Here is a 27,216-nt window from a genome sequence, read left to right as displayed (position 1 = left end):
GAAAGTGGTCACAGGAAGCCAAAGAAGAATGTTTGAAACATTGTGTATAAATATGTTATCCAAGAGTGTAAAGCCAACAGTTTGAGTGAGATGAAGATGAAAGCAGATTTCTGTTTCTTACCGAAAAATCATTATAGAATAAAAATTCAAAGATTTCAGATGTTTTTTGATCTAATATCCTGTATGATTGGCTTGTTTTATTAGTAAAGTGATTTTATAAATATTACCATGAGGTAGTGGTAATAGAGGCAGTTTCAGTCAAGAAAATACATACTTCAATGCAAGCAACTGGTAACGCAATCTTCAGCTTCTGGTCTTTCTGTTCTGCAGAGCACATCTGTGAACTTCTTGAGACTGGATTTTTTTTCAAGATGGTACTAGGTTACTTTGCCTGGACCTTTGTCACAGACTCACTGTTGACTTCATCCACTGAGAAAATCCAAACAGTGTTTATAGCAAAATCAAAAAGAGTTATCAACTCTAGGTAAAATAGTAACTGCTCATAACCCACCCCCCTCCACAGAACCCCACTTCAAATAAATCTGAACCGTGCCATTAAATGTACCGATTTGAAACTACCCGGAACTTTAATAGGACACATTCCTATTTTCTGAAAACATTACATGGTTTATTTAGATCTGTCTTTTTTTTGGCAATGTCCCCTGATCCTACCTCCCCAGCATCTGAACCTCTCCTCTGGATGACCATAATCACGGCAGCGGAGAGGAAATTAAGCTACCAGGAGCCAACACCCACTCTGACCACAGGAGGCTTTCTGACCTCAGAACATCTTGAACCAGAAGCTGAGTGTTAGGAGGTCTCAGACATATAATTTAGCATTAGAAAAAATAGAGAAAGCTCCTCATCTGCAGGTGATGAGCAGCCGTAACTGTACAACTGCAGCAAAGGAAGAACTCTGTGATAGATTACTTTGAACATTATAAAAGCCAAAAATACCCAGTGGGTAAAATAACGTGAAACCAAACCTTTTAGTGGATGAGGTTCAACACGGAGATTAACTGTGTGCTGCAGACAGAGGGAGTGGGTTTGTCTGTCTGGAGTGGGAGCTGAATCAAGCTGAGATGAGCCGGATCAATCTGAACAGAGGCGAAACAGGTATCTGTCCCTGACTGAGTCCAGAACCAAACTTCATACTGGTTAAACAGGACGAGAAATCACCAAACAGCAGCTGTCTGTAAGAGAGGAAAGACCTGGAGAGCAGCAGGTTAGATTTACTACAGGGTGGTGGGAGGAGGAAGAGGGTTCAGGTTCCTCTGTCCTGACTTCTGGTTTAAGAGCCTCCTCACTGTCAGGCCTCAGAGGTGTTTGTACAGGTAAAACTCATTCTACATTTCCTCTTGTTACAGTCAGAACCAGTGTGTGGTTGTAAATGATAATGGTAAATGGCTTGTACTTGTATAGCGGTTTAACTAGTCCGACGACCCCAAAGGGCTTTACACTACTTTCAGTAATTCACCCATTCACACCCAGATGGTGGTGAGCAATGTTATTAGCCACAGCTGCCATGGGGCAGATTGTGAGAAGCGAGGATACCATACATCGGCACCGCTGGGCCGTCTGACCACTGCCAGCAGACAATTCGGGCGAAGGGCCTTGCCCAAAGACACAATGACTGAGACGGTCAAAGCAGGGGATCAAACCAGTAACCCGCCAACTGCAGGACAAACTCCCTAACTTCTGCATCACTGTTGATCAAAGATCTGTGTGTTAGATCTTTGAAGCAAGAACCAGTAAAATGTCTGGATCTTCCTGCCTTGCCAAGCTCTTGTTGAACATCTCATATAGGCTACGTTCATACTGCTGGTCTTGATGCTCAATTCCAATTCTTTGCTCTAATCTGATTTTTTGGAAGAGACCGTTCATACTACTATTAAAACTAACATTCCTTACACTTCTGTCTTAACGGTTCAAGACCGCAAAGCGACCAACATGCACAGATAACAGAAGGAAACGTCACACAGCAAAACTGTTTATCAAAGTGATGGTGAATGTAATTGTTTCTAGAAGTGTTCAATAAACTTTCATTAAAAAACTCTCAAAAAAATGTGGATACCAGCCGGTTTCTCTCCTTATTCTTAAAAAGCTGTTGAGCAATGGGAGCCGACAATATTAAGACCACATCATAGCGAGATAAAGTAAGGTAAGAAAAAAAGCAGTGCAGCTAATAATAATGGACTTTTATGGCGAGCTAACTGCTACTACTGTGTGTGAAAGCCAGAAGTGTGATGTAAAAGATGGATAAAATGTGACATGACCATTCAGACAGCGGACACTTTGAAAAATATCGATACCTATGTAATGAAACAAAAACTGGATCCAAGATTCACCACAACAGGTCAGTACATTTTATGAAGGTTTATTTTAATCCTGGGCAGCGCGCTTCAGCTCTCTCTCGGCTCGCGCATACTTGCTGGAAACTCCTGAAGGCGAAGGTACAGGGTTAGTCTCAGTCACCAGGTGAGTGGAAAGACTCTGTGAGGAACTGACCTTGTAATCAAGAGAGCGGGGCAGTGCGGAAGAACTGCCACAGGAGCTGAATCTGTCCGCTGGGGAGACTAAAGACGTTGAGCGGCTGAGGAGGAAGTCAGTCAGATTTGGGGCTTCCCAGAGGGCGTTTGTCACAAGGCAATCCAGGTCCAGTATCGGGGAATCCAGCAAACCAAGCGAAGTACATGGGGAAAATCCAAGTGGGGGAGGGGGGGGGGTCCAGGTCCAAATCTAAAATGCGGTTCACTAGGAGGCAGTTCAAGGGTAGGGGTTCCAGGAGACAGGGGACCAGGCAGGCAGACACAGGCTAGGAAAAGGCAGGCTCAAAAACACTGGTTACAGGTCGGGGTCAAGTACTGGGATAGACAGGTAGATACAATGCTGAAAAGTTACTCACACAAGGCTCGAAAACGATCTGGCACTGGAGGCTGACTTTGACGGAACTTTTATGCAGGTGGAGACAGGTGAAGCCAGTAGAGGTTGCTTGCAGAGGGGTGGAGACTGGACAGGGGTGTGAATTGTGAGCAGAATCAGCTCCAGTGCCAGAATCATCACAACGTATCCAAATTAGTACTACGTATGGTGGCACAAATCAGATGTTTTGAAGGGTGAAAAGACTGGAATTGGGCCATTCATGAGAAAGAGGGCTATGGGTTGCATATGAGCAAAAGGGTCGCATTTGGGTCGCATTTCCCTGTAGTGTGAACGTAGCCTTAGTTTCTGTTTTCTGGACCCCGACTACGAGCTTTTCCAAGGTGCTGGAATTGTCTGCCCTTCTCAGCTCTGACCAGCCATGTGTTACCCAAGCCTGTCTCCCAGACTCCATCCGACCAAGCCTCGGCCATCCTGCCTGTCTCTTCTGCAGTGAGTAAGCCAGCTCTCTCCTCTGCCTGGTCTCGTGCTTGCTCCTGCAGAGGATGTCTGACTGCTCCAGATCAAATTATAAATAAATCTTTAAAACGCAACAATGTTTCTGGCTTGAATGCCAGGTTCCCTGCCACTCTGACTCCTGACAAGATAACTGCTGCAACATCTCCATATAGGCAGCAGCAGTTTGATGTCCCGACACAACCTGAGGCTCCAATGTTACATTGAAGGAAACAGCTTTCAGGTCATGATGGAGCCTCCTCCACTGTTTCGTATAGAAAACGTCTCCAATGAGATCTCATCAAGCCTGTAATGTTGGAAGTCATCAGGATGGTCCAGACAAAAACATTTGCTGTGTCAGATTGTGATGGCAAGCCACACAGGGTAAGAGCACACCCTACAACAATTTGCTTTCTCTTTAATTCACTTTAGTTATTACTTTAGATATTCCTTAATTATATTTCTTAGTTTATTCCTTTATCACCTTACGATTTTTATATGGAGTGCACACATATTAACACTGCAAGGTCAATTCAGTTTATGTTGTATTAATACTCTTTTTCTTTGAGTTACTTTGGTGTTTGGCTTCCCCTTCTGGACGAGCAAAAGGCATGGCTAAGGGCTGGATCACTGAAGTGCAGCTGATGGCCTCATTGGACTGAACCAAATGCCTCATGCCAAGTGGGGGAGTCTTAAGGGGTGTTTAGGTTTACAGTATTTCATTGTTTGAGTTAGTAGTTATGTGGCAGCCATCTTGTTTTCCCCTATTGTGTGTGTCTATGGTTTAGCTTAACTAGTATTTAAGGGCCCTTGTGTGTTATTTCATTAGGTCTGTTTGGTTTGTGTCTGTCTGTGTTCAGTATTTTCAGTTGACCTCTTTTAATGGCATGCCAGTTTAATTCCTAACTTTGTTAAATATTTTTGTGGTTTTGGGTAAATAAAACCCATTTTTTGAATCCAACACCTGTGTCCTCCACTATGTACTGCTTGGTCCCCCGACAAAGATAAAAACATTTTCATGACAGTATGAATATCTGACATTGTTCAACTGAAAGTCAGATTTCTGCATAACCTTTTATGACTGCAGTGTTAAATGTCTGATCAGCTGATTTTCAGCATGTTTGAGTTTAAATGCAGGTTTCAATAGTTTGCCTATTCTGTCTCTTGCTCCTGCTCCTCCTTCTTCTTGCCTTTTGAAGCTCTACAGACAACCTTATAATTTAAAAAGATTTCTTCCCAGGATTTTACACTCTGTTCAGAACTGTGGTTGATAGTAGTTTGAACACTACAGGTGTTAAAACTACTATCAATGGTTCGGTGCCATCCTGACTCAGTGCCAAGCAGGCAGAATTTGGGATTTCATCAGGGTTGGAGATTAGTGACCCACCATTCATGCAGATCGTTCACTATGATTCACCTGCACCCACCTTCACAGGACCATCAAGGGGGGAGCTGAGCTGAGGGTTAGAGGAGTCTTTATGGATTTTGTGTAAAAAAACGTGACTTAATGCCAAATATTGGCCAAAATATGTCTGTAATCCTATCTGATGGTCTGGATCTCTACTTTATCTCCACAAATTTCTGCAATGATGAAGGGTCAATAACTCTGTTAAAGTCTGGAGGCAGCAGCACACATTTCATCCATCAGAACTGTGTGTGTGTGTGTGTGTTCTTTCTGGCAGCTGTCTCACTGATGACAAGCTCACACTGACATCATGCTTTCATCCACACACACTTCTCTCTGAAGAGGAGAAAATGCTGGTTTGTATATTTGATCCTGATATTAAACTGTAAATTTGCAGTGGTGCGTTTTTTTTTTTTTTGTCATCAAGCAGCACATAATCCACATACATGTGAGCTCCAGCAGCCTTTAGCCATAGATGCATGTATGTGTTTCTAGTTGAGGCAACCATTGACTGAGTGTGTGTGCAGCATATTCACACTCTGGGTGTTTACCATTCAACACATTTTTCCCAAAGCTGCTGTACATCCTGCTCTTAGCATAAGCCAACCACACCTTGCCCGAAGACAGACATACATTCAGCTTTCCAACTCTTTATTCTGCAGAAACAAGGAGAACTTTATTCAATGAGGAGCAGAAAATGCAACAGATCTGTAAAAAATTTGAGATGTAGAAAAAAAAACACTTTGCAAATAATGATGATCAGGTGGAATGAAGGAGAGCCCAGAAACAGGAAGAGAAGGATGGGGACAGCAAATGACCTTAATTTGCATTTAAAGAGACCACATGTCAAGTATATGTCTTAGCATTGATATTGGGTTTAAAATTATTGTATTGTGATAACCCTAAAATATAGTAGCAGAGGCTTCAAACCATACAAGACTGTTGCCCCACAGGGAAAAAATTATACATGTTATACTGGGAAGAACTGGGTGGGGGGGAGGGGGAAGCTTCTGATAAGTCCAGTCCCAAAGATGTTGGATTGAGCAAGTGAGCAATTGACAAACAGCACACCAGTAAAAAAAATATTTTTCTGTGGACCTTGTAGCAGTGACCTTTTCTGTGTATTTTTCTAAAGTATGGTGGGATCATCAAACAGACCTTAAGAGACAGTCAGTCTTCCAAAATAAGGTGATCAGAGTCCAAATCCAGCTTCTACTTGATGCCAGGACCAGTTTGTAGGCCAGATTTCTCAGTCACTTTGCATGAGCATGAGGTGGAAATGGGAAACCTGATGAAACCCAAGTTCACTGCTGTTCAACTCTTTGAGTACATTAATAAAACAGGTTAAGAGGAGAGAAGGGCAGTGGTGCCTCAAGCCACGACTACAAGATCTCTGCAGCAGAGGAATCTGAACAGGAGACTAAACCTGACAGCCACTGAGCTCCTGCCAAGAGTACTGACCTATGTTAAATCAGTTCAGTGTTTCATAGAGAGACCCTGCACGGTTCTGTCATAAACTGAGTGATTGGAATGACAGACTTGGAGAACGACAAACGACAGAGGACATGAAGGGTCAAGCACTTTAGCAGCCCTCTAATATCAGTCGGTCACCATTGGGTTGAGACATAATCTTCAGTCTGATGAGGGATTTGTCATTTCTGATGGAGATTTCTGAAGGTCATGAAGAACGCTGCAGGTTCTGGAACACCTGAGACTTTTAACAAGACCCAAAAGTCTCATGACAGACGGGCTTAAAGAAACATTCTCCATTCTCATCACGCTCTAATGGTGTCTGTTCAGATCACAGAGGATCAGATGGTCAGCATGGGAGTAAAGACCCACTCTGCCATGTGGTATAAAGATGAAATACATTTAATTGGACTTGGATATTTCTCCTTCTGCTCACATAGAGCCTGAACTCAGATTGTTCTGTCACCATCCAATGGGGCATTTCTTTACTACAGGTAGAGCTGTCAGCTCTTGATTGGCACATAGCTTCTACCTGAAAAAAAATCAGCACACCTCATCTGTCCCTGCTTAACCTTGTTCAATATGTGAAACACAAGGTCAGATCAGTGTTTATTTATTTATTTATTTATTTATTTATTTATATTTATTTATTTTTTCCCAGTGTCCTGTCTAGCAATGTGGCAATAAGAATTTATGTCCTAATGCCAAATAGAGCTTGACAGATTTTACTTTCACAAGTGGAGCAATCAGCTTTCGCCATAGTGCTCCGCTTGATTTATGCATGTAAATAGTTTTATTGTGATTCCTGCGGGGGGAATTTCAAATTATGTGGACACTACAATGGGAAAGTAGGAGAGTAAAGGAAGAACAAGAAGAGAAAAAAAAGAAAGCATAGAAGTGAACATAGCCACCAGGAAAGGGCCGGCACCCACCCGGGAACCCGCCCGAACCCAAGCGCCGCCAATGCTGGCGCCAGCCAGCGGAGGGGGGCAGGATGGGGTGGGATGGGCTCCGCGCCTAGCGGAGACTTGAGATGTTCTTGGGAGAGGGAGCGGTTCGGACCCGAACCTGGCAATAATAATAATAATAATAATAATAATAATAATAATAATAATAATAATAATAATAATAATTGATAACTCACATTCACACCATCCCACCCTAGTGCACCACACACAGACTTTAAAGAAAAAAAAAAAAGGACGACGCCATACACACATTTCCACATAACACTCACATCCAACAATCAACAGTGGGGGGGGGGGGTGGCACCACAATCCAACTATCCGACTGCCAGTGCCCGACCCCTGATCCCGGACCAGACGCCCCCCGGCCCAGGCCAACATGACCCGTACGGTCCACCCAACCAGAACCCCCCCTCACCCCCTAAATACCTAATAAACCCACTCCCTCCCCCACCTTACCCCAGCCACCCCGACCCCTTTTTGGGGAGAGCAGAGGCATCAGCCCCAGCCCCGGCAAGCCACCCGGGCCCCACAGCAACCCCCCCCCGCCCCCATGACCCCGGACCCGGTGGCCTGCTCCTCCTCCAGGCCCCAGACTCCGTGCCGCAATCGGAGAACGGGGGTGTGGAAAAGACCCCGATCCTCCCAACGCCCGCTCAGATGTTGTGTTGTTGCATGTTGTTCTCAAGTGTGTTTAAAACTGGGAGCGCCGAAGAGGGTGCATGGCACAGGTCCTACATGTGTGGCAGCATGATGGAGCAGGCAGAGGGAGGAGTCCGGGGATGGGGAGAAAAGGACTGGGGAGCTTACTGCAGTCCCAGGGAGCCAGCTCCCCTACTGACTCCAATAGGCACCTACACTCCCAGAAAGCCCACCCGGAAAAGGGGGCCCCGCCAGCGGCACCACCATAGCCCGGGGGCCAGGGAGAGGCAGTAGGGCCCATGAGCCAACCACCCACCAGGACCAAGACCTGCCCCCGCAGCCCACCCACCAAGCCTCCTGGCTCCCCCCCCCCCCAAAAAAAAAAAATAAATAAATAAAAGGGGGGACCCTGGCTAGCCAGCCCGCACGAGCCATCCACAACCCCACTCCCAGGCGAAACCCGCACTGGGAGATGGCACGGACCAGGACCGAGACAGGGGGCCAGACACAAAGCCCACCAAAACGTCCACGTCCACACACACACCCCACCCCTCACTCGTAGATGTAATCCCTCCCAACACTAACATTCAAACAACTTACCATACATACAACAATAGACATGCAGGCTGGGTTAGTCCCTACTCCCCCTCCCTCCCCTCCCCACACTAGCTGAGTGCCAACCCAAAAAGAAAGGGAAAAGCATCTGCCCTGAGATGTTAATGTCCATGACCCCTACCAGCTCAACAGGCCCCGAGGCCCCCCAGCACACCAGAGGCCCTGTGCAGGGGCCGACACCCAGGCGCACGCCGGCCCAGTTCCCAAGCGGCATACCCCCCGGAACACGAACCCCCGAGACCGTACCGGGGCCCCCGCCTGAGGGCGGCACATCCCAGGGACCCTCGACCAACCCAGCGGCAGCGCAGCTACCAGGTCAGTAACCCACGTCCGTCACCGCGGAACTCCCCAAGAGAGCCGCAAGCGGCCGCTGTAGGCCGCCCCTTGGCCTCCCAAGCCCCTCCCAGATGGGGGCAACAGACCCCGGGGTCAGACACACCAGCCGCCCCACTCCGAGTGCCCCCCAGACTCCCAGGGACCCCCCTAGCCAGCCACTGCGCCATGCAGGACGCAACCCACTGCCCCCCATTCCACTAAGTGATGGTGCTGATCAAAGGAGCCCAGAGAGATCGATCAGATGTGGATGCAGATGCTGTCTCAAGATTAATATGGTCCAACAAAAGATCTCTATACTGATTGATACTGAGATTTTCCTTACTTTTCCAATTCATGAGGATAGTTTTCTATCATAGCCGCTGGCTGCTGCTCCAGAAAGCGGCTGCTGCTGCAGCGCATCGACTCCGCTTCTCCCGGCCTCGTCTAGCGATCGCCACCTCCCCTCCACTGCTATTTAAGTAGAACAATGACTAGAGCAGAATTAAGTTGTATTTACCGGAGATGAAGTGTAGACTGCGTCACATCCGGGTCCCGTGGGTAGGCAAAAAACAGTACTGCTCTCGTTTACTACATGAGAAAACGGGTGATTTAGAGCGTACTTTTAGTTAGTTTATTTTTGGAATCTAAACAATGCCTACAACTTGTTGTGCTCCCGGTTGCACAGAGAGGCATTCCAAATCATTGGATGTACGTTTCTGTCGTTTACCGAAGGACGAAGAAAGAAGAAAGAAATGGATAATTTCAATGAAAAGAGTGCAGGCAGACGATCCGAATGGAAAGTGGGAGCCATTATACCACGACAGAATTTGCAGTCTACACTTCATCTCCGGTAAATACAACTTAATTCTGCATTAGTCCTTGGTCTACTTAAATAGTGGCGGAGGGGAGGTGGCGATCGCTAGACGGGGCCGGGAGAAGCGGAGTCGATGCGCTGCAGCAGCAGCACCCCGCATAATTTTAGTCTTCTTCGTGCAATCAGTGTGCAATAATGTTCACCTGACAGCGGCTCCACTACGCCCCCGTTCACGCGCGGGTGACCCTAACTTCAGCCGTCAGCCACAGCCCTCAACATAATGACGTCACGTGTTTTCCAACCCAGCCATCAGCCCCCCTCGCTTGACACAGCTTCCAGTGCGTCTGGTGTAGTGTACTCTGTGAAGGATTTTGTATTGTATTAGTTGTAAGTTGGGGCTTCTAGTCAATTTGAAAGTTCTTAGACATATCTGAGCCCAGAAGTTTTGTTCAAAGCTGACTGATAAATCCTCTTCCCATTTCATAATAGGAAGAGATATTGAATCATCTATTTTAGTCATCTATTTTAGTCAGTTTAGTCCTGTATGATTTAGACAGTAGTTTGGGGGGGGGGGGGGGGGGGAAATCTAGAAACTCTAATATATTATTTGGGATTTGTAAACCACCTTTAATATGCTTAAATTTATTTCTAATTATAGATTTAATTTGTTCATATTCTAAGAATTTATTTTTACTAATGCCATATTGCATATTTAGTTTGGCAAAAGTGTTAAACTCGGTTCCGTCAAGTAAATGTTCCAGGTATTGAATACCTTTATTCTTCCAGTATGATATAATAATCAGCACACCTCATCTGTCCCTGCTTAACCTTGTTCAATGTGTGAAACACAAGGTCTGATCAGTGTTTAAAGAGAAAATAGCTGCAGGTGGTAGATGGACAGATGGACCATGGGGGACAAAGAGGTGTCAGAGGGTGTTTTTCTTCTTCACTTTTCCAAAACAGGCCTGTCCATCCAACCGAGGAGCAACCTGGGTGGAGGTGTTCAACTCTCAGCTGGATGTTGATAAAGTTACTCAAAGAATAACAGAGTCGGCAGGTGAATGACTGACAGTCAAATGTGAAAAGCTGTGATCATGTAGAACCAGAGCTGATCCTAAAACATCAACGTCGCTGCCAACATCTCTGGCAATGACTACAAACCAGCCGCAATACCTGCACACAGGTAATTCCAATCAGAATTAGATTTTAAGTTTATAAACTTAAAATCTAGTTCTGACTTCAGCATTAAATCATGAATTGGGTTTCTTTCCTATTAAACACAGGCTTTATTTTTAATATAGATACTTATATTTTTAAGAATTTTTGAATTCTTAATATTTAATCAAGGGTGAGCAGTGTCTGTTAATTCCCTGTTTAGTAATATGTTTTGCTTTGATATGTGCTTTTTATCCAGATGTAACACTGTGCAGTAATCATTTTCAGACCTCACTCTGCTTCTTTTTCTCTCGCCTTAGACAGTGGTAAAAAGCAACAATAAATTTATTTTCCCTTTATATATTTTTAATGACAGCCAAAATCTACTCTGAAACTAGCAGCCTGTTCCTTTATATATCTGAAACTGAAGCATATTTCTGAACTTGAAAGCTTTATTGGGCTTTTTTAGCTTTTATGTCTCACATATAGACTGATACTATTTGGGCCTAAATCACAAAGTTTCAATAAAAGCTAGAACCCAGCGAGAGACATGCTGGAGCTGATGTTGTGTACGCAGGCACAGCACTGCTGATATTGATGCTCATTATAATCTAAACCAGCTCAGAACCTGCTTTCTTGTTCCAGCTCCAGCAGCTTTGGACATTTCTTTATGGAAATAGAAAATGAATGTGTTATACCTCTGTCCTCTCTGGCGTCTTGTTGCTTGTGTTTCTGCCAACAGAGACCGAGCTGACCCAGTGGAGGGAGGAACAGTGGAGCATGTTGTGCTGCGTTCAAGTGCAGTCAGAGCAACAAAGGTACTTTCTCAGGAAGCTGCAGCTCCAGTTACTTCAGCAACTTCTAACCAGCTCATCATACCTTAGCTGAATGCAGTGGATTTTACAGGACTTCCGCTGAATCCTGTGGTGTGTGAGCCTGTGTGGGTGTGTTTTGGGTGTGCTCTCTCTCTTTGATAAGTGTGGCTTGGGGAGGACCTGGCTGCACACACTTGTGACCAATCTTCATTTGGAGCAGTATTTAGAGCCTGGCCTCCTGCGTGTTCGCTGCCAAATGGTCACCGCTTGTTGGTAGATCGGCCAGTGTATTTTGGGCCAAGCACCACGTAAACACAACAAAATCCCATTGTTCATTTGTACAACAGAGTTTCTATCCTCCAGCAGCTGCACCAAACTCTTTATCACCTCCTGAGGAACATTTGTGCTCCTTGTCACAGATGTATTTTAGTTTTCTAACATAACTTTGTTCATTTACATTTTATTATCTTCCATTTTTATTTGTTTCATTTCTGAAGCTCCTGGGAATTTGTCCCCGTCCTTGTACTGAAGTTTGATCTCAATAAACTGCCCTTATCTAATGCATATTATCTAACAATTTGTTGTAAACATTACACCAAGTCGGTCGAGGCATGGGAACGTTCACATTGAGCCTGGTTCTGCTGGAGGTTTTCCTCTCTGGTGAGCTTCAGCTCTGGGTGTCGTTACGGGGGCCGCTGTGAAGACAGACTGGATGTAAAATCAATTTTTATTTCAGCCGCTCTGCATGATCCTGGCTTGCAGTGACTACAAAGTCCCTCAGACAGAACCAGATAGAGCTGCAGCCACTGTTACCCACCCATCCATGACTCCATCAGAAGACTATGGCTGCAGAGGATCCAGCTGTGGTAAAGACCAACACCAGTAAACACACAGGCACAAAAAGTAGTTGTTGAGAAAGTTTATCTGCATTACATTTGGGAATATTGTTTCAGCAGAAAAACATTACCCCCGCCCCCACAAATGTATAAAAACAGATGTGACTCCTTTCATTCAATAGTTTATTCATTTATGTCACAAAGTAACAGCTTTTTAAAAGCATTTTACTTGAGAACAAACCAGACAACAAAAGCAGATATGTATTTGATCATTGGACTGAACATCCAGTCTCCATCTGAATAACCAAATATATTAGAAAACAAATTAAAAATAATTATGCGTACCACTTTCATTGCTTTGATAAAAATAGAAGTTATAGCAAAGTTTCATCCCTACATGTCCTGATATACTGTCTGATGCTACAATGGTCATAGTGACCCTTCTGTTGTCAGGGAACAAGGTTCTCCTTGTTAAGGCATCAGTTCTGGTCAGGATCAGAGACAGTGATTTCAGCTCATCGAGCCTTTTACAAAATTATCATCATGAGCTTCATTGTTTGGCCTCGCTTCACCTCCTACCTGACTTATTTACTATACGGTCGATCCAAAAATCGTTCTGTTGACTGGCCCTACAATAATACAGACATATTGGGGTTCTTTACTCGTCCCACCAAGTAAAATAATGTAACTTTATCCCTCGTTAGTCAGACTTTCCTTCACCGTTCTGTTAAAACACGTCCCGACCAGGAACTCTCTGTGGAGCTTTTTAAACAATTCAACACATGTCAACAAAGTAGCTGTGCAGTTTGATTCTTTCCCAACGTCTCTGATCACAACAACAGTCTGAGTGTCAGAAAATCCACACGCTACTATTTCTGAAACAGAGTCCATTATGACACACACGAACAGAACCTTACAGACCCGTATATACTGGGTCAGTCAGGAGAGGACGGATCCAAGATGAGTCGACACCTACAGGCAACAATAACATGTTTAATCCTATTATGGTTCATCCAGGCACCTGCTCAAAGGAACAAGGGCAGTGACTGAACCCCCATTTCTAAACATAGGGGCTGCAGTGAAGCTTCACTGTTCCTGACTTTCCTTTCAGAACAACTTGGTCCTGTTTGCTGAATATCTGAACAATCAGTGAGCGAATCTGCTACAAAACAAAGGCTCTTTGGTGAATACTGAATCTGGACCAGTAAAAAATAGAAATACAAAAATAAGATTACAAAAGTTCCTTGTTTTAAGAAAAGGATGGCCAACGCAACTTTTGGACATTTTCAATAAGACCAACAGTTGAATTTTGGGCCTTTCAGATCCCCTTTCTCCTCCTTCAGCACCAGTTGTTTTTCTGTCAGGGGGAGTTTATTTGGCCTCTGTTTGCTGAGAGAGGAATGTTTGCTGCTTTGCATAGACAGATAACGTCAGAGCTAATACTTCAGCAGCAGCAGCAGCTTTTCTAACAGTCTTCACCTCAGCTATGTGAGAGGACTTCTGGATGATGCAGCTGGTTGTCCCAGAGACGCTGTCCTTCCCCTGTGCCAAGTTGGTCAAGGCCATGGCCGCGTTGATCTCCTTCCAGTGCGTCTCATCTTTGGCCTTCACCTCCTCCTTCTGCGTAGCTGCGACGCCACCGCTGCCACTGACGACCGGCAGAACACGCAGAGAAAGAAGAAAAACAGAGAGTGTTACAGCTCCGTTCAGCTTGTGATCGGACGCAGTTTATCTGGTGATAGAAGGTCTACTCACTTGTCACATTTACTTGGCCCAAGGTCTGTGGTTTCTGAAAGCAGAGACAGAAAGAGGTCAATACGCAGAGTTCTCAGGGTCAGAGGAGATTCACTGCAGCTGTTCAGAACCTGCATGTTCAGCAGATTTGTGGATCTGTGTGCATGGTTTTTGTTTTGACTTATATACTTTAAGTGAACACCGTGTCCTCAGCAAACACGTGTTGCTCTGTCTTCTCTTTGCTCAAGATGCTAGACAGAAAAAGGACGCTTAGCAAGAAGCCTTCAAGAGTAAAGGAGAATGATAGGATGGAACTAAAAGTTGTTTCTTGTGACTCCTAAAGTCCTCTGTGTAATATTTAGCTGGAAAACACATGGAGCCCAGGCAGCATAACTGAGTTGTCAGAGTGAAAAAACTAAAGGGAGCAGATGTGAGAGGGAATGAAAAGGCAGCAAAGTTGTCTTTAGAGCATACATAGTGTTGACTTTAGCATGCTGTTTATTCAGAGTTTCTTGGTGTTTGTAGACCTCAACCTGTCTTCTGTCTCATGCTACCAGCCCAAGCTACCATGTCCCCAGAGACACCAGTCGGGGCCCTCCGGGAGCCCATAACCCCAGACTCTGGAGATACAGAAACACCTAAGCCTCTTATTGCTGCTGCCATCCAGCAGGTCCTAAAGAGACAAAAGCAGCCTGACCAGTCCTCCACTAAGAGCTTTCATCTCAGCTTTCTCTGAAGCATTCCTGGGAAGAATTGGCTCTTGTTTGTGGTGAACTAAACGCTCACATCAGGGTGGAAAAAAAGAAACAACCACAAGAAAACATTATTCACATTTGTAAGTGTTTACATGTGGACACAAACAGCCTTTTTGGGGATCTGGAGGCCAAATGATACGTTTGTCCAGCACCCACTGCATCATTATGTTGCAGTTGTTCACAGTGAGAGCTGAGCTGCCCTCTCACACTCTTGGTGGATTTCTGTTTGTGTTCTGTTCTGCGTCCTCACCTCTGCTCTCTGGTTAAAGCTCTCCTATCTCCTCCATCCCGTGGGAACACAGAGGCTGTCCATTGTTCTAAACCCAGCTCGGCTGTTAAAGTGAAACAGTTTGTGTTTTCCACAGAGACGGCCAGTGTGGCTCCGCTTCCCTGAGCAGGCAGGCAGCTGTGTTCCTCACATCTCAACATCTGATTGTGTGTGAGTGTGATTGTCCTGGAAAGCCTTGCCCTGCCGACCATGATGACGTTTATGGTATTTTTCAGCTCAGAAAAAGAAAATAATGGAATCTCTTTATTGAAGTAGGTGTGGCTAGTGTGTGTGCGTGTGTGTGTTTGTGTGTGTGTGAGAGAGAGGCCTTGGAGCTGTACACCAGTGTGAGTCCTTTCAAGCTGATCGAAAGTAAATTTTCCACTTGAGCTGATCCTAGATCTCCATTTTCTGCCACATCTGCCTGCTCTCTGTAGTCGTAACAGTTCTGGCTGAGCCCACAACAACCAACTGGGCCACAAGAATTTTAGCCATCAGGACGGCAGCCACCAGGTACATCATTTTCATTGGACCAACCATTTTGTTATAAGCTGGACTGACCAAAACATTATGACTCAAAAATCTCCCTGTATCAACTGAAAATGTGAAGAATATATTTTAAAGCCAAAGAACAGAACAAAGTCTGGGATTGGAGCAGTCAGTGATCTGAGATCTGATTTATTTGGACATGTTGTCCTCTGAACAGCTGGTAGAAGAACAGATTTATATCAAATCTGCTGTCCAGGGGCACATTTCTGTTCAACTATAAAACATAAACTATGCGTAAAAAGGAATGTTTTCACCAAAGAAATATCTGGAATATTTGGAATCGTAATGAAAACTTGAGTTTGAATTCATTTCTCTCTCCAGTTTTGCAGTTGCTCTGTTTCTCAGAGATCAGACGTTTAATTAAAACTTAATTTTTTCAACTTTCCTTTGATTCTAATGTTGGATCAGATCTTATGCTTCTGGCTGGAGCTTGACCCATTTCAGTCAACTTTGCATCAGAGAACTATCCATGTTGACCCAAAGATCTTCTCTCATAACAGAGTAACACTTCTGTAAATGTGCCAGAGTTCAAGGAGGCCAAGAGGGAGACGTCAGAGGCAAGAAATTATAATAATCAGAGAGAAAAAACAACGTCTATTAAAAGCAGCAGGTCCACCAGCTGAATTCATCCCTCTTTATCTTCATAAACTGCTGGAGTGAAGGTTCTGAGTCTCCTCTGGTCGATCCATCTGGGAGTCTCAGCAGGTGTTCTGCATTAAAAACAGCCTGATGTTGGCTCGGGTCAAAGGGTTTTAAAGGTTCCTGTCACACTGGTTAATTAATTTCATCCAAACCCTGAACAGACACACACACACACACACACACACACACACACACACACACACACACACACACACACACACACACACCTTGTCTCCTTTACACTCAGAACCAGAACCACATTTGTCCCAAAGAGACACAATAAAAGCAGATCTTCCCTCCAACAATCCAGATCCTACATGTTCAAACCCAGACTCTCCAAATTCTGGTCGTGCTCCACAGAAAGTGAAAATGTTACTATTGGATGTGAAGTCCATCTGAACAAAGACCCGGTGTTCCCAGCTGATCCAAACAGAACGGACCTTTATCCCAGAAACACTGCAGGACCTTCTGTAGATTGAGGATCGTAAATGTCTCACATTAAATTCTCCGTTTAAAGAAGCCTGTTGGACATTTAGCTCTGAGCTCTCAGCTGGAGCCACAGCTGGATCAAAGACATGACAAACAGCAGCCTGAAACCATTCAAAATTACCTTGTTGTGTCTGACCCAGTAAACCCTGGTTAGCTGGAGGTAAAATTCACCCCACCTCTCTGGACTGGCTGAGAGACAACCAGTGGTTCTGGTTGTGTGGGTCTGACAGTGTGAAGGTTACTGAATATGCTTGTGTGTTTCAGACTAACTGCACCTTGTTTCTCTTGACCAACCTCTCCATTTCAGCTACCATGAGAAACAGATTCAACTACACACATGGCCTATTAAATGGCAGGAGAAACACACACAGAGACACACACAAAATAATAACCCTATATCTATTTATCTATCTATCTAGATCCAGCAGAGATATTACAGACCATGCAGAGGGACAGGCAGCTGGAAATGAAGGACTGGCTGCAGGAATTAGAACAACCGTTCACAAAGAAGAGGAGACAAAGATCAAAAATGAAGGATGTTAGGGTGCGCTGGAGAGAGTTCCTTAAAGGGAAATAAAAATGTAAGGAATGCGTCTCCTTACCAGCTTGATAAACGAAGTTGGCCTCAGCTTCAGAGGAGGACGGCGACAGCAGCTCATCGTCGTACTCGTTAGAGCTGAAGGAGCCAGAGTGGTTCCTCTTGCGGGCGTCCATGACAGCGTTAGTCACCATGACGTGCCGCAGAGAGTCATTCAGGTAGCGATGCAGCAGGCTGCTCTTGTACTTGGGTGGAGACACGTAGTCCTCGGCCAGAGAGGCGGCCTCAACGGCAGAACGCAGCCCCGGGTCCATACCTATGGTCATGGCCACCATGGAGGAGCCCTCCCTCTTGATGACGCTCGGGTACAAGGGTTTGGTGAGAACCTCAGTACCACTCTGTGTCCTCTGAGGGTTGTCTCCATCTGCAACATCAAACAAGCACACATGATCCTTCTTTAGATGGTGAACAGGAAGTTTTCTCCAAAGCAAGAATGATCTATTAAAGACTTTCTAACAAACTTCTGTTGCTCCTTTCATCTTTAGTACCAGGCTAAGCATAATTTTTATTCAGGCCCATGTTCTGACTCTTAACCAGGATCGGCCCAGAACGTAGGACAGGTGAGAATAAATTTTTACTAACCAGTTTGCAATCCAGCTCTTGAATGCCGTATATTTGTGTGATTTACCATGAACTGATACCAGAAAGGCTATAATATTCTATTGTAATAATATTTAAAAAATTCAATAATTTCCCAAGTTTTATGAGTCTAACTGTTGTGGTGAAGCAAGGAAAACTGTCTGAATTTTCCTATCTTGGCTCATCTTTTAGGTCTGTTTTCATCCTTCTCATAAGGAACACCTGAAAGGAACCTCATCTTCTAGTCACTCACTGACGCTCACTTCTTGTAGAACTCCTGATGGTTAAAGAACATCTGCTATTGGTCACATTTCTGTATAAACAGGAAAGACTGCAGCATGTGGCCCGTATACATTGTCATGTAGAAGTGCCTTAAACCAGGGACACTGAATGCTTCTGGTCTCTGCCTGTTCATCTGGATCTGAGTCACCACATTTAGATCACATCAGTTTTAATCTGGCTATAAAGTCACTAAAACAATAAGTAGAAGTGCACATTGTAATGACTCTCATTTCCTCCACCAAATGTTGGACTCCAGGTTCAATTCTTTTCACGGTTCTGTTCATCCAGCCTGACTTGGAGTCTGCTTATTTTGAGCTAATCTTTAATTCAAATACCAGAACCAGAAGATTTAATTCTGGCATCCTGCCCCTATGTTGGCATCACCTCCAGGACAGAAAGTCCAGCAGAAACTTCAGACGGATAATGGATGGTGGTCCATTTCCTCTCCATTTAAACTCTGCCTCCACCCCCTGCAGAAAGAATCCTTCCCAGAGTGCTTTGCAGCTGCAGAGGCTGAATTAAAGCCTAGCTTCCTATCCAAGGAAAGAAACAAAGAGAACATAAAACTGAAAAACCAGATATCCTCTGACAGCAGGGAAATCCAAGTTGGTTCACTTCAGATCCTGTATCTGCCAGGATTATAATTCTGTCATTTGGGCAAGTTGGCTGTTTGATTCTTCCTCATCCAAATTAAAGTGAGAGCTTCCATTAATCAGAACCACATGGTTCTCCTTCCTCTTTGCTGAGGTAGAATCCAGCATCTCCTATGTCACCAAACAATCTGACCTTTTGATTTAATCCAATAAAAACATCAACTTTTCTCATCATCAGGACATCAAGTCCGCTCTAGATACCAAGTAGAAAACAGACTTTTTATTTTAGCCTGGATGTACTGCTGCAAGCTACAAAACAAGCTGGACCGTTTCAGGACAGTAGGAGGTATTCCACACGGTCAGCGGGGTCAGACCTGCTCCCAGAAATAGTCTCTGGAACAAAAGCATGGGTTTCAAAACATGATGGAGGGATTTCAGCATGTGGGCCAGCAGTGGGAGCAGGCTGCGGACAGCTTCACAGCCATAATGTGACAGGGAGAGGAGTCAGGGAGATATATGGAACCTCCAGAGGTACAGCGGCCTGCGGCGGACACAATCCCAACACCATGCACACATTCCTCTGGGAGCCACACGCTCAGCTTCTCCTCCTCAGACACTGAGGTAGAGATTACAGACACCACAGCGCTCTTCCTTTCTGTCCATTCACTGCATGACTACTGGACGTTGATTTTCTGACGCTTCCTCAGCTTGTTTTCTGTGCTGTCAGTGAGCAGAAATAATGGCCGGACCTTCCCATGAGAGTCAGCAAATGTTAGCAGTGAATACAGGGCTGACAGAAAGTGACTCATTTCCAGCTGTAGGCTGGGAGGCAGAGGTTGGCTCAGCGGGGTGTCTTAATGGCAGCCTGTCACAGTCCGCTGGCCATCGTGTGTCCCTCTGCTGGCTCACCATTTCTACACAAAACATGTTTCTGCACTGTATCGACTCCCTTTGACAAAAAAGCAGTGGGACATGACCTGGGCTTTCACATGTCAAGGAGGTAGCTAAATGTTGTCCTGAGCACCAGCATCAGGTCCAAACCAGGATCTGTAGCCTTTTGATAACAAAGTTCCTGATATGATCTAAATATAGTAATATTTATAGAAACTGATTGTTCACCTAAAGAAATATGCAAAAGAAAACAAAACCAGTTCAGAATAGGTACAATGTAATGACAAGGGGACAGAAATGACAAATACTGAAATGTTTACTATTATAAATTCAGCTCTGACTGGCGGAAAGATGTGGGTTCATTTCAGGAAACCAGAGTCAGTTTGCAGTCAAATATTAATGTGTCTCTATCAAAGGGATACCTCTGACTCAAAACTGAGTTAGAATAATCTCAGTCTGGAGAATCAGGGAGAAATTCTGATAGTCAACCTAACAGCTACTCGGAGGGTGGCCTATTAAAGGAAGAACTTCTGCATCTAAATCATTTTAAACTAAAAACTTTTCCACAAATTTCTAATAATTGTAACATTAAGTACCTTGAAATCTCACCACTTTTAACTGAGGCGGCTGATAACCCTGTCCTTATTTCCAAACTGAGGCATAGTGCAGCCCACAAACAGGCACTAAGTCCTGTTCAGCAGGAGGCAGAAAGAATCAGGTCCAAGAGTTTTAGCTCCAGAACAATTGTTCTCTTCAGTTTGATCATCGGCACCATTTTGATGCCAAGCAGCCACTTCTCAGAGCTACAACTGCTTTCCTTAGAGCACAAATGGGAGGCGTACCTTCTGAGCAGCTGTCGTCACTGCTGACACTGAGCCTCTCAGCGTTGCCCTGAACGTATTTGTTGTAGAGTTTGATCCTGAGGGCCCAGCTCAGGTCCGGCTGCCTCACTGTGTTCTTCAGGCGTCTCCTAGCATTGGCAAACCAGTTGGACACCTGAGGGGGACAAAGCAGGAAGTGAGAACACACAGCAAACAGGAACACATGTCAATGATTGGAATCCACATCCACAGCCAAGCAAAATGTGTCCTCCTCAGTAAAAACTTCTGCTCACTGTCTGCCACGAGTCTCAGTGAGAAAAAACCACAGGAGGAGCATCATCTCCTGAACCAATGCTCTGACTGAGACACGTCCCCGTCCTGCTTATTCTGCACTCATCCAGCCTTCCTCCTATAGGACACTTTATCCATCACTGTCTTTAAGGTCCAATAAAAGAGACACTTGAGCAGTCACACTTCCCTTCACTGGGAGGAGAGACTATTGGATGTTATACTGGAATAACTTTTCATGCTCGATAGATTTCAAGCTGCTTATAGATGGCCAGGGACAGGGGCCTTATGTTAGAATACTTAGTTTTCAGATCCTCTCCTTCAGTATTAGATTTCTCATTAACTAGGACCATCCCTCGCTCTTCAGTCTGCAGCCCTGCATTGTGGCACAGCAGGCAGAAAGCAGCATCCAGTTGGCCAGCAGGACTGGAGGAGAGGAGGAATGAGAGCAGGGGAGGCGTGGGACAGAGAGGAGGACAGACAGCTGTCAGAAGAATGAGAGAAAACAGAAAGGATGGCACGCCTGTTTAGACGACACCACAGAGACACTGAGAAGAGAACTGATCCAGCTCTTCCAGCCGTGGCCTTTCTGTAGCCGAGAGGAGACAGCATGCAGGCACGGAGATGGGTTTCAGGACCGATGGAGAGATGGCCCGATTATCAGCGCCGAGTCACAACATTTACATGGAACAAAGCTATCTGTTGTTCTAAAACATGACAGACTTAGTTGCTGTATAACACCTACTGCCAGGTCAGCCTTTCCAGGGAAAAACACGCAGGAAGTGATGCGTTCACCATCACTGGCAGCCTTTACAGCGGTCTGTCTGGACTAAACAGTGGAAGAACTGGGCTGTTCTCAGCAGCAATCAGTGGAAAAACAAAGACGAGTTTCTACAGTCAGTCATCATGGTCACATCTGAGTTTATATTCACACTCTAGGACGAAAAGATCACTTCTTTAGTCCAGAAAAGATCTAAGGCTGAAAGTCCAAGACATTTTTCTAATTAGTTGTTTTCTTTTTTCCTAAACAGCAAAATAAATAAATTGAAAGAGTTTTTTTTTTCCTTCATACCCTAAAAACAGAGAAACAGGTTCTAAACACAAGGAGGAACCAGGAACAATAACTCATGAAGATGTTTCTGGTTTTTGATATTTCTTAGACCAGCAGAGATGTGACAGCTGAACCAATCATCTCACAAACACAAACTTTATCAGAATAAAGTCAGAATATTTAGATAACGAACTGATTGGATCTGCGTTGGAAAATAGGAAATATATGCATGTTTTAATTAATCTGCAACTATTTAAGTGGATCAATGATTTATAAAACAATATAATTAATTAAATGTGGAAATCATGAATTAATATTGACATGATCTGTCATTATTTGTTCAAAACATATGAAATAACTTCTGTATTTCTTGAATTACTTCCTGATCCTGTTCAGCAGCACATGGTGAATGTCTTTGATGTGTCAGCCTAACCAAACAGTCTGTCTGCAGGGCCAACCCTGCTGTAGAGCAGCTGATTGCTCTGCAGATAAAGTGATGTGCAGTTTAACCAGCTGAATATTAGCCTCTACTGGATGAGTCGTAGAGACACTTTCAATTATTTTCTGATGGACTGGAGCTCAGGAAATAGGAAATTATTCATTAAATACTGCAGATTATTATTGAGGATTTTCAAATGTAATAAATCTAACTTTTGTAGTTTAGAAATGTCTTCATTTTATTGGAGACATGTATGATGTATTTATTACAGTTTTATTTAAGTATCACATATCTAAATATTTATCTGATAAATGATTTATTAGATTGTTACACATTTTCAAACAATCCTCCACCTTTGACACCACTGCTGATATTTGGACTCAGACGTAAGCATGTGAGAAGCTGAGACACGCAGCCGAGAGCAAAGAAGCTGCAGGAGGATCTGGAAGGCAGAGGAAACAGCACTTCACTCCTGCCTTGCTGCTGGAAAATATTCAGGAAAAGTAAAATCTGACTTAAAGCTGAAAAATCTAAACTCCAGCAGCCTGATCACACTCATGTCTGCGTGTGCAAAAAGCAGGATCTGACATTTGCTTCCATCCCACTGGAAACAGAGAACAAGAAAGCGGCTCACCTGGACCAGAGTCATCTGCGAGCCGAGCGCCAGGAGGATTTTCTCCGTCTTGGTCGGGTAGGGGTTGTCTCTGTGCTTGTAGAGCCACTGCTTGAGCGGCCGGGCCATGTCCTGCAGGGCCTGGCGCTTGTGTCGCACTTTGCTGCCGCTGGGACGACCCCTGTGGAGGAGCAGGAACGGGATTTAAAAGCAGGCAAATAACTGGAAACATCTCTTGGTTTCGGCACACAGATGTTATAAAATCCCTCAAAATCTAAAATAACTAGAGGTGAATAAGAAGAACCTCCTTAACCCGCAGGAGGAATAACTGAATCATTCTGATTCTCTGAGCCGTGTCGGCTTCACTCCACCTGCAGCTCCAGGTGTTCTGAACCTGTAGATGTCAGTATGGAGCTGCACTCCGCTTCTCCCTTTATCTCCAAAAAGGCTCCACAGGCTGCAGATGGGACAGATTTCAGACCTCAAGGTGGGCCTGAAGTTCTTGTTCTCCCCATATTTTCCTTGTAATCTGGGCCAGTCTGAACATCATGGAGCACATTTCTCTCTGAGCTCTGAACTTTGTTCCTTTAAGTTATTTTCAAGTGTTGGGCCTTCTCTATTCAGACCATATGATAGGAAAAACTTTGAATAGTCGCCAGCTGCCTTTAACACCCAGAGCAAATGTATATCCTCAGTGGCTGAGATGTGGACCTCATGGACAGTGGTAGGGACAGAAAAAAACAGCCACTGGGAAATGCTGGTTAATCATAGTCAATATCGTTGTCACAATTTTTAGCAATAGCATCCATATTTTGTGAATATGGTGAAGCCCCATTAAACTGTGAATTAATTCAGACAGAAACATAGAAAGTGTTCATTTAAAGTTTTAGATCCGCCTTTGGCAGATTGACGCTGTGCCAACGTGTGTTCATTGCATTGACTTCGTTCAGCCGACTAAATCAGGTTTAATTCATCCTGTTTTAACCTCGGTTTATCCAGCTAATATTCATACCTAAATTATTTAAATGAGGTTAAAAAAATAATACATTCAATAAATGCAAGTTGTCTGTAGTTGCAGTCTCCATCAGAACAGTTTAAATAAAGTATTTAATAGAAACAGATTATTTTTCCTTTGGAGTTGCACTCAGTACTGAACTGGGGCCGATTTCCTTTGTTTCCACTTCAGTCTCATCTTCTTTGACGCTCAGAATTGTCAGGACTTTTAGTTAAAAAGAAATAAATATTAAGAGCTCAATCGTAGCTCCATCATGCTAGAGGCGTGACTATATATATATTAAATACTTTAATGTGTAAAATTTGATTTCTATGTAATTTGGTTGTATGCATTAAACGCAAACATTTATTGTAAAATAAAATAAACATGTTTTTGTGAGAAGAAATATTACTTTAGTTTCACTGATTAAAGAAATGTTTAGATAACTTGTGAAATTTAGATAATAGATCATCCTCAAGTGCAGCTCTAATGCGTGTCTCTGGAACAACGAGCTACTGAACAAATCCGAGCTGCCTCTTGATTCTAACCTGAGCTGTGAACATTAAATCAGCAGCATTTTGGGAACCAGTATAGGTTTATTATCTCATCTTGTCAGATTTTTCTGCATTAGAACCTCTGGTACAACATATTTAGAAATTACAGGGAGCATCAATAAGTACGAATCTCAACATAGACGTTTAAACCCTTTAGCCATAATTGACACAAATGCGTATTTACGCACGGCTGCAGATAGTTTTCCATTGGTTCATTATTTTATTCCCAGATTTACATAAATAAATTCTGCTGTCAGACTTTAATCTATATTTTAAACTTTAGTTTTAATCTGTTTTAGCCTTAAAAGTCTGGTTTAGATGTTTCTTTTGCTGCGCTCATTTTGCGCACAAACCGCAGATAAACTCCAGAGATCTGAGGAGAGTTTTTCCTTTTGTCGCCCAATTAACGAGTGACCAACAGCTTCAAAACACTCACAGATATATCCGCCGTGGGTTTATTCGCGCACTCCAGCTGGTCCACATGCATACATGAGCAGCAGCCTCTATCAGAACCGAGAGCCTCACATACCCGCTCCGCCTGTGTCGGACCGCCTGGCTTTCTCTGATGGCCGCGCTGCTGCAGAGGAGATCTGGATGTTGGCCGTCGATGACTTCCAGGTAACTTCTGCTGCTCATTTCCACCTCATTCGCCTTCTCCTCAAACAGGATCTGGCTGCTCAGCTGGTTAAACACAACTGTGTTCATCTCTGGCCGCTCGGTCCGCAGGTCTCTCCCTCTGCTGCGCACAAACTCTGAAGGTGTGTGGAGGGAAAACCGTCCCAGCGTCCCCGTGTTTCTCCTGTGGCAGAAATATCACATTTAGTTTGTGAGGATCCTGTGAACCAAATCCTCCAGATCAGCTCCTTCACATTCGAGGAGCTTCAGAGTTAAAGGCGGCACAGCAGCCCTCTGACGCTCCACTTCAGTGTCGCTCTTTGGAAACAATCTCGAATCAGAACCAATGTTTGATTCATTCAGTGTTTGCGCAAACTCCTCCCGCTTCTACAGCAAAGAGGCGTTTCATTCTGCGCACATCCCACAGCGCACTAATTAGTGCAAACAGCTGATAAATAAATGTGGGATGGATCAGAGCAGACAGCGGGCAGTTGGACTCGTTCCAGGTCCACTTTACTGCTGCGCTGCGATAAAAACCCACGGAGAGACGCGGAGACTGTGGATGATGAAGGTCGCATTTATTCTACAGGAACACAATCGCCTGAATTCTGTTAAAACGTCTCTGAAACACAGGAAAATGTACAGTGAAGCTGCGGGAGGTTCAGACTGGAATCAGATCCAAATGGATTCCAATAGAACCAGAGATAAAGAATCTCAAACAAATTAACGGAGGACCTTTTTAAGAAAGTCGCAGTGGGTAGAAACGTGGCACTGTGGTTTAGTCCTTTGTCGTTGCGTTTCTTTTGGACTTGTTTTCATAGAGCTGATCTCTTGTTTCTCTTGCAACATCGGGCAACACTCAGAACATCTGATCCTGTCCTTTCATAAAATCTGGGAGTGGATGAGGACCAGTTACCTTCCCCGGTTCCTCCTGCGTCTCCCGGCTGTGCTGAACGACAATCCTGCCCCCAGCCGTCCATGCCCCGCTCACACGTTCCCCGCCTGAGTTTCTGAGCTTGAACCACACGGACCGCCGTCTCCTCCTCCGGTTTTCTCCTGGGGCCCAGGACTCTGAATATCTGCGCCTGCTCATGTTTCCTTGCCCTCAGCCTGAGTCTGCAAACATCCAGCTGCTGCTCTACGCTGGTTCAGGGGCAGCGGCCCCTGGAGGAGAGGAGAGGGAGGAAGGCTGTCTGAGCCTCTGAGCTCAAAGGTTACTGAGGATTAATGGTCCAATGGACAAAAATGTGCTTTGCTCCCACTGATGGAGTTCATTTCTTATATATCAGAAGGTTTATTGGATTTTAGCTGCTAAATGTTCAGGTTTGATTTGATTGGGCAACAGGAAGCTGCAGCTGAAGGACATAGAAACTTAAAACTTTAGGGGCAGAAAAATAAAATTTAAATATACAGATATGACAATAACCATTTGTATTAAGTTTTACCAGCAGGTCGGAAAATGGTAGTTTAAATCTCCTTTGCAAAAAACAAGCTAACTCCATCCTGTCAGCTAGGACCCCCTCCACCGAAAAGTTTCAGCTTTTATCCTCTGGATCCTGGTTCTCTTCTGTTAAGAGCAGCAGGTATAAACATTGATTTATTGCTAGTTTACCTACTTGATTAAATTGGATTGGTTGTTGGACTTGTTTTTAACTACTGATGGAATCTGTGTTTTTATCCATTTTTATACACTGACATTTCTCAGTGAGGTTTTGTTTTTTTCTTGAAGGAATGGATTTAATTAATATATGTTTATTAGTTTAATTATTGTTCACTTTTTAGGCTTATTAACAATTTATATGCTTTGAATGGACAATTTTTGGGTTTTAACCCCCAATTGGTTGTAGCTGTTAAATTTGGTGCCGTGTCTTTGTATTTCATATTTTTTATTGTGACTTGCCATATAATTAATTGCCCATTGGGACACGAATAAAGATCTGAGACAACCTTAAAAATTGGAATAGATTTGCAGGTGGAGGCCACGGACATTTTTTTCCTTCTAATTTTTTTTTTTACTGCTGTAGTGAGAAATCATTATACAACTTGATGTTATC

General features: G+C 44.1%; 2 protein-coding genes across 2 annotated transcripts in view; both read right to left on the bottom strand.

Annotated features, from left to right (window-relative positions):
* armc4 (armadillo repeat containing 4) overlaps positions 1-27,216 on the bottom strand; it is a 212,094-nt gene that overhangs the window by 130,495 nt on the left and 54,383 nt on the right. The window lies entirely within an intron of this gene.
* Positions 12,574-26,237, bottom strand: LOC118556206 (homeobox protein Mohawk-like). The gene is made up of 7 exons (XM_036125199.1): positions 26,079-26,237; positions 25,077-25,346; positions 23,021-23,180; positions 20,630-20,783; positions 17,447-17,806; positions 14,163-14,196; positions 12,574-14,055 (listed from the first exon to the last, which is right to left on the bottom strand). The coding sequence occupies exons 2-7, from the start codon at positions 25,250-25,252 to the stop codon at positions 13,779-13,781; spliced, it is 1,161 nt and encodes a 386-aa protein (XP_035981092.1). The 5' UTR covers positions 25,253-25,346; positions 26,079-26,237; the 3' UTR covers positions 12,574-13,778.

This window comes from Fundulus heteroclitus, chromosome 21 (assembly GCF_011125445.2).
Source record: "Fundulus heteroclitus isolate FHET01 chromosome 21, MU-UCD_Fhet_4.1, whole genome shotgun sequence".
Classification (NCBI taxonomy): domain Eukaryota; kingdom Metazoa; phylum Chordata; class Actinopteri; order Cyprinodontiformes; family Fundulidae; genus Fundulus; species Fundulus heteroclitus.
Note: the sequence above shows the minus strand (reverse complement) of the source record. Positions and strands in the feature narration are given on the sequence as shown.